Raw genomic sequence first — 8,491 nt, 5'->3', positions numbered from 1 at the left:
ATGTTTCTAGGCACATGGCTAATTAAGGAATAGTGGCTTGAATAGCTAAGCTATTTATTTATTTACATGTTATGAACAGTTCAGATAAATCCAAAATCATGAAAACTTCAAACACATTTTGGCATATTCTCTGCTATTTTATAGTGAGGAGGTGAAAGTCTTATTTTAAAAATCTTTCTGATTAGGGGCGCCTGGGTGGCTCAGTAGGTTAAGTGTTTGACTTCGGCTCAGGTCATGATCTCACTGTTCATGAGTTCAAGTCCCGCGTTGGGCTCTGTGCTGACAGCTCAGAGCCTGGAGCCTGCTTCAGATTCTGTGTCTCCCTCTCTCTCTGTCCTTTCCCTGCTCATACTGTCTCTCTCTGGCTCTTAAAAAATGAATAAATGCTAAAAAAAAAAATTAAAAAAATCTTTCTGATTATAAAATAATGCATGTTCATTTCTGAGAATTTGGAAAAACTCAGAAAATTATTGTAAAAGAATACAAAATTACCTTAAAGTAACCATCATGAGATGAGTACCATAAATTAAGAGATTTATTTCCTTTAAAAGTTATCTCAGAATTATGTCTGATGTTGGAACAGAAGGGGCCAATTGCTTCTGAGGTGCTGTGAAATGTGTAGAGTAATAAAAATCTGATACTGAAATCATCAAAGATTTTGTGTAGAATGACTAGATTCTCTGTCATTCTCAAGTGACCGATTAGGTGTTTTTCTTCAACTATCAGAATGAACTAAAAATTTAAGGACAGTTGATAGGCTTAGTGCACTGCAATTCTTATCCTTATAGAAGTCCAAATTGCCCCATCTTTAATAGGAGTCTTTTAAATTTGCCTCCTGTACCTTTTTGATATGATTTCAATGGTCTTTGTTAACTTCCTTCTTATCCAATATGAAAAGGTAGTCCCTGAATAAATGTGTTTATCTTACACATTTCTTGTGCTAGACCTGGAATAAGCCTTAGTTTCTTTTAGTGGAAAATAATATTTGAAGAGCACAGTATTGGCCTATGGATGGTTATTCCTCTTGAGTTGTCATTGTATCTAAGCCTTTTTAGTGAGCAGATGTAGGAAAAATTGTATGTATGTGTATGTGTGTGTTAAAAGATAAAATAGATCATAAGTTTATGCTGATTATTTCTAGTTCAAATTCAGAACTACAGAATTTAACTTAACCACTTTTATGTTACATCTGTATTTTGAGACTTCCTCACTAAGAATCCCAGTACTCACCAACACTCATGATAGAATTAGAATATTCATAATGGCTCACTTGCTTTATCCCACATTATACAACCAATAGTCTCAGAATAACAATACCAGCACCACCAATAAAAGCAGTTAAATATTTAGGGAGAGGCATCTATGTCCATTCTCTTAAAAATAGCTGCAGTCTACACTATCAGAGCATGCTGTATAGCCATTATACCGTGTACATTCTCCTCTGTAACCTTCATTAATTTTAGTTCTAAAGATAAGCTATATTTAATGTTCATATACCAGTTCTTATATTAATATCTCTCAGATATTTTTGTTCTCTGAGCTTTCTATCTAATAGGTTTTTCAGAAAGGGCCCATAGGAACAATACACTGTAAATTCTTCCATATTTTTGGCAGTTTGTCTGTGTCTTTTATTCTTGAATGTTAGTTCTGTAGGATAAAAATTCCTTAATTTACATTTTCTTTCTTTGAGTATCCTAAATGTTATTCCAATTTTTTGGTATGAAGTGTTGCTGTCAAAAAGTCTGATACTGAGTTAATTTTCTTTTACTTATAAGGTTCATGTTCTTTTTGCCTAGATGTTCTGATGGTTTTTCCTTGTCTTTATATTTCAGCAATTTTGCTAGACTATGTCTTGATGTTGGTTGATTTTATCAAGTACATGGCATGCTCTTTCTTTAAAAAAATTTTTTTTAAATGTTTATTTGTTTTTGAGAGACAGCACAAGTAGGGGAGGGGCAGAGAGAGGGAGACACAGAATCAAAGCAGGTTCCAGGCTTTGGGCTGTCAGCACAGAGCCTGACACGGGGCTTGAACTCATGAACCACAAGATCATGACCTGAGCTGAGGTTGGACGCTTAACCGACTGAGCCACCTAGGCACCCCCATGGCATGCTCTTTCAAAATGTGCTTTCAAGTCACTTTTTATTTCAGTAAAGTTTTTTTGATTTATACTTTTTGGGTTTTTTTTCTTCTCCAGGACCTCCTACTATCCATATGTTAGATCTTCTTTGCCTCTCTACAATATTTATCAATTTTTCTTGAAACATTTTCATTTCTTTTAATTTAAAAGATTTCCTTCCTCACCATCTATTCTTTTTTTTTGTTTTTTTAATGTTTATTTAATTTTGAGAGAGAGGGCCTGAATGGGGGAGAGGCAGAGAGAAAGGGAGACAGAAAAGCTCAAGCAGGCTCTGCGTTGTCAGCACAGAGCCCAACACAAGGCTTGAACCCATGAACCATGAGATCATGACCTGAGCTGAAACCATGAATCAGATGCATAACCAACTGAGCCATTCAGGCACCCTTCTTGTGTTCATTCTTGTTTGATACATTTCTTTTATTTCTAATTCCTTCCTGAGTTTTATCAACACATTTCTATGTTTTGCTACCTCTGATTTATATTGCTATTTTATGTCATTAGTTGTTTCCTTTTCATAATTTATGTCTAATCTTATTTTCTTAATGTTCTTTTGAAATAATATAGTTTTGATGTGTTTCTGGGCATGTATTTCTGACATGCTTTTATTATCTGTAAAGATTTATTCTGCCCTTTATTATTTTCATATAATAACTTTGTATGGGATTTGGCTATGATAATTTTGTTTTCCAATTTGTTATGTGAAAATAGTTTTCTTGAACTTGGTTCAGTAAGGACGCTTGGTTTAGACAGCTTTTCGAATTTCACGGAGATACTCTTTTATTGTCTTCATGCGTTTAAAACAATATGGCAGTTTACTTTCCTCAGATTTCCAGTCTTTGTCCTCTCCTCATTTTTATCCAGACCTTCTCTTTCAACATCTTTGTTGTCTCTGACCTGCTCAATTTTGATTCCATTCCCGTGAGCATGGAGTCCTCCCTTGGGAGAGAGCCCTGGTTTGTAAGATTTATTTGAGTGGGCACAAGCTTTACCCTCAAATTGGTCTCCCGTATTTCACTGTTGGCAATTTTGGATCTCTGTTCTTCTCAGAAGCCTCAGATATCCTGTTGCAACTCTTTGCTTGTTCCCACACATATGCTGACATAGGGCACGTCTTGTGGTGGTTAATGATTTTCTCCCCCTAACATTTGGGGTTGAAGGGATGCCTTGCCACCTAATTTTGTTATAAATATTGTTCCTGGGATTTTCATTTTGCAGTACAGTTACTCAGTTTTTATGTGGGAAATGGAAAAATCGAAAATCTATGCTTCCGTTACCACTTCTATTTTCCCAGAATTCTCAAATTCCTTTTAAAACACTCCAGCTCACTTACCATGGCCCTTCATCTTTGCATCTAGGAGTAAACTGACGGAAAAAACATGTGAACGAGACAGTGTACCCTGTACATGTATGTACATGTGGGTTTATTTGGGGAAGTGAGGTACAGCTGCTGACAATGTGGCAATATATGGATATAGGTGCATCCTAAAAGTTCAATGTTTTGACTTTGCACATTTTGACCATGGGAAGTTTTCCCTTTGGTTTGTGGCATCGCACTGTTTGTAGAACCAGTCTTTATTTTCGAATGTATTTTTGTCTCTTGGAATGACACTGACACTACAACATTGCTAATTACCCTGTGAGGGGTTAGTTTGTCTACAACTATTTTGTTCCCCCCTAGAATCCACAGCTCTACAGATTCTGGGGAATATTGTGCTTTAAGCTGTTTTTGGAATATTTTTGTTGGCCACATACTTCAGTTCGCTTTTTGGTACGGGCCCACATAGGCCCAGTATCATTTCCAGGCTTCTTGAACAATTTCCTTTTGTCACTTACCAACCTCTTGGTAAGCTATTGATCTTGAAATCTAATAGTCAAAAGCTTGGGACAATAGAAGAGTTGCTTTTAATTGAAGACAAATTTCTATTAATGTTAGCAGAAATTATCCTCCTTTTCTACTTATGCCATCATCTATTTGTGATTGGTTATCATGGCAACTGAAAACTGAATTATACAAAAATGCAACTTATTAATGGTTCCATCAGGATGCAGATTTTATACTTTTCAAATTTAACAGTAAACTTTTTGAAGTTCAAAAACAGATATGGTAGAGCATACAAACTCAAAAAATAGTTAAAACATTTTCTATGTGTAAGGTATATAGACTATAGTTTGTGATATGAAGGGTTGGAAATTAAATGCCTAAATGGTCAGAGAGGTATTAAATGTAGACAAGACCAAGTGTAATCAACAGGGGTTGTTGGAGACTAAAGTTACCTAAGAGAATTTAATTTTTCAGTGTTATTCTTTATTTTTGAGAGAGAGCAAGAGAGCGCACACGCGCAAGCTGGGGAGGGGGCAGATGATCCAAAGCAGGCTTGCTCTGACAGCAGGGAGCTGAGCCCAGCCCGATGCTGCATGCAGGTCTCAAACTCATGAACTGTGAGATCATGACCTGAGTCAAAGTTGGATGCTCAACAAACTGAGCCACCCAGGTGCCCCTAGAGAGAATTGAATTTAAATGTTTATAAGGTACTGTGAATATAACAAAAAAAAATGCCAATGCGTGTGTGTGTGTGTGTGTATAAATATATACCGTGTATGACTGTAAGTTTGTGACACTTGATTCAGTGTGAAATAGGTTTATGTAAAATTCTATTGAATTGATTAACCAATTTATCAGTATAATAAAAGAGCCTTAGAAAATTATAGATGAATTATTTTAAAACAAAAGCTTCCCATAGAAACTCAAGAAAACTCAGAAACGTTTAGAAGAGTAAGTGAATGGACACACTTTTTATAGAAAAAATATATACTTTATTTTCAACTAGAAAGGTGCAAACATGTAACTTTTGGTCACATTCTCAACAAATAAACTGTCCAAAAAACAGTCATAGTCAAGGTAGAAACAAATGCTTCCAGGTGGAAAAACTGATCATCTATACAGAGCCACTCATTTTTTTTTAATAAAGGCCACTTGTTCATTAAAACAAGGCTACCACATTTTCAACTGACAAATTAGACTTCTAAGGACATCACTGCCTCATATTCAGTAAACTGTTTTGATGGAGTATCACTCTGACCAGAATTTCCATTTGAATATCCATTTCATGCTTTGAATTATCAGATAAGCTTTCCATCCTACCTATGGTGTTCAGAATTGAGGCTAACATTTGAAATATCAAAGCATAAAAACATAAACAAAAAGGCACAAACAACTTTAAATTAACTTAGATAACTGTACAAATATATATATATATTTATATATATATATATATATACACACACACACACACAATATTTACAGTGTCAATAAAAAAAAAAAAATCTGGCTTGTTACAGGCAAATTAGCTTGCCACAAGCTGTCCAGTCTAATAGACAGGATTCTGATTCCTGAACAGTGTCATTCAAATCAGAATGTCAGAGCTGAATCTGCTGTTCTGACTTAAAGAAGAACTTGACCCAGCCTCATGAAGGCTGGAGGACACACATCCTAGCCGTTGCTGGAGCTACAGTAGGCAGGTCATGTGAGCATGCTAAAATTTTCCTTCTCAATCACACTCCAAAGAGCAGGCCCCTACCACTTTAAGGTGACAAATCGTTTCTACAGGTGCCCCCCCCACCCCCCACTGCTCCTCAAGCCACACCTTAGTCTACATTCTGGTGCTCTGTGCTAATGTAGTCCCCCCACCCCGGTCAAGTCTTAACTTTCTTCAAACCAGTGTCTGGGTTGATAAGACTCTTTTGTTTGAATGTCACATGGCACAATATTTTGAATTCGGTGGGACTGTTTCTCTCCCCCAGTTAGAAAAACAGATTTAAATAACTTGTACTACTGAAATCATGTTTACACAAAAATGAGATGTGAATCAGTTCAAGTTATAGCCTAATGAGTTAATGTCTCTCACACTCTCTGGCTTTAGGCCATGTCTCCATACATCTTCCTGTAGTACAGGGACTCAAAGATGTCGTTGTCTCCAGGACAGTTGTAATGGCAGGCACAGGTCTTGATGAACATCATACTCTTCTTCATGAGCTCCCCGTCGGGGCACTTGAACTCCACAGGCAGAGTCGTGGTTCTGTGTGGGGTGCAGCACCGGCCATCTGTGCACACTCCACAGAACTTAGCCCGGTAAGTCTTCACGCTGGTACAGCCAGAAAGCTCAAACTTGACAGGCTTGGAGATTTTGGGGGTACGGATGCACTTTTTGCCCTTCTAAGGAAGACAAAGCAGAAGAAAAAAAAAATCAATGATTCTCTAAGGGGAGTGGCTTTCTTCAAGCTCTGTGTGTTTTAGCCTTATGTTGTCTGACTTTTGTTTATATTTTGAGGAGAGGAAGTTGGACTCTCACTTGCCAGGTTTCCAAAAATAGACATGGCCTCTCTCGGGATGTCTTGAATTAACTAACCGTGTGGAGAATTTCATAGTGGAAAGCTGGTGGTTTCTATTACACAACAGCCCATTCCAGCAAAACAGCTCAACGGTTAGATATTTTTGGAGATAAAAGGTCTATAATAACAAGGATGGGGAGACCCAACTTTAGTCCTAACCATTATCATTCCATGCAAGTTCGTTAATAGGAGCAGAAAATGTACCTTAATGTTCTCTTCCAGGTCGGCTTCGCAAGGCCTGACCATGCACAGGCGGCTCTGCTTCTCCAGCCTGCAGAAGGCGTTGTCATTGGTAACCCGGGTGGAGATGCCCATCCCACAGGTCTTGGAACAGGCGCTCCACTCTGTGGTCTGGACCAGGCAGTTGGCCCGGATCATAGTTGGGTCTGGGCCAAATGTGTCTTCCAGTCGGTAAGCTGTGAGAGCAGAGCACACAAACACAAGGTAAGACGCCAGGATAAGACATTTCCCCCTTCCCCTGGCAGAGTTAGGAGTCAGCCCCTGGGGGGAGGATCACAACACTGACTTAGAGGAAGATCCAACTCACCGGCGAGGGCAGGGCCAACCACGGTGTGGTCCTTGGGCTCGTCGCACACCCACTCCTCGCAGCATTTCCCCGGCAGCTTGACCCTCCGCGGGAAGGGGCAGTCAGGGCTGGGCAGGCGGACGTCCATGCTGCACAGGGGCACGCAGCCCACCGCCCCGTCCAGGCAAGTGCACTGGTATTTGCAGCTGCTCTGGAAGGACTCGCCGCTCCGGTACACGGTCCCTCCGAAGACGCAGGGGGCACCATCTTTGGCTGAGGGAGAGGAAGGGAACAAGGGTCAGGCATCGGTGGCGGGAGGCGAGTCGGGGGTGCGCGGGGAGCAGGGCTCCGGGGTGGGGAGGGGCGGCCGGGACACCGCCGGAGGCGGCGCGGGGCGAGGGGCCCGGGCCGCGGCGCTTACCGGTGCACACGCCGATCTTGCGGTTGGCCGGGGAGCCGAAGTCGCAGAAGAGGCCCTTGTGTGGGTCGCAGGGGTCGCGCTCCGTGCACAGCTCGCCCAGCTGCTTGGCGCACACGCGGCAGCAGCCGCAGCCGTCCAGCACGAGGCTGACGCCGGCGGGGCAGCGCGGCGCCGGCGCGGCCGCACACTGGCACGGGCCGCCGCAGTCCTGGCCGGCGGCGGGCTGCGGGGAGGAGGGGGCGGTCAGCGGGCGCACGCCGCTCGGCGCCCCGGGCCCTGCCCCGCCCTGCCCCGCACGCCCTCCCCCAGGCGGCGGCCGCCGCGGGGCTCTCGGCTTACCCGGCCGCAGAGGGCGAACAGGAGCACGAAGGCGCAGCGGACCGGGCCCAGGCCGGCGGCGGACATGGTCTGGCGCTGCGGGCGGGGCGGACGGCGGGCGGAGTGCGGCGGCGGCGGCGGCGGCGGGGTGGGCGCGGCGGTCCCGGCGCTGGATCGCGGGCTCGGGCTGGAGGTGGGTGCCTGGGCGCACCGGGCTGAGGTCTGGGAGCTGTCGGCCGGGGCGGCTGCCGTCGGAGGGAGGCGGTCGGTCGCCGGGGTGGGAGTTGCACTGGCTGCCTCCTCTCAGTGGGAAGAGTTGTTGTGTGAGGCTGAGGCGGGCGGCCCGCGGCTTTTATACGCTTCGGGCGGCCCCGGCTCGCCAATGAGCTGAATGGAGTCCTACACAAACAGGGACATTCCTCGCATTCCTCCCCACCTTCCTGCCTCATCAACTCACACCGGATTGATCCTGACCCCTTGACACTCAGCATTCCTCCCGTCTGAAAAAGCTGGCACACTCTAGCTCACCAGAAAGAAAAAAAAAAAAAAAAGCCTCAGTATTTCCAGTACCAAATAGGATTTTTTTCTCCCTTGCTTCTTCGCACCACTCCTGATTTATAGCATTGAAAAACACATCAGCAATTACTATTATTTTTTATACCACTCTCTTCTGTTCCTAACAACTGTGCCCGCTCTA

At 43.0% G+C, this 8,491-nt stretch overlaps 1 protein-coding gene across 1 annotated transcript; it reads right to left on the bottom strand.

Annotated features, from left to right (window-relative positions):
* Positions 1 to 4,931: 4,931 nt before the first annotated feature.
* Positions 4,932 to 7,955, bottom strand: CCN2 (cellular communication network factor 2). The gene is made up of 5 exons (XM_019420572.2): positions 7,816 to 7,955; positions 7,477 to 7,699; positions 7,077 to 7,328; positions 6,734 to 6,945; positions 4,932 to 6,353 (listed from the first exon to the last, which is right to left on the bottom strand). The coding sequence occupies exons 1-5, from the start codon at positions 7,879 to 7,881 to the stop codon at positions 6,057 to 6,059; spliced, it is 1,050 nt and encodes a 349-aa protein (XP_019276117.1). The 5' UTR covers positions 7,882 to 7,955; the 3' UTR covers positions 4,932 to 6,056.
* Positions 7,956 to 8,491: the final 536 nt, after the last annotated feature.

This window comes from Panthera pardus, unplaced genomic scaffold (assembly GCF_024362965.1).
Source record: "Panthera pardus isolate Hobbes unplaced genomic scaffold, ASM2436296v1 HiC_scaffold_17, whole genome shotgun sequence".
Lineage (NCBI taxonomy): Eukaryota > Metazoa > Chordata > Mammalia > Carnivora > Felidae > Panthera > Panthera pardus.
The sequence above is the reverse complement of the archived record's forward strand: the minus strand, read 5'-3'. Positions and strand labels throughout refer to the sequence as shown.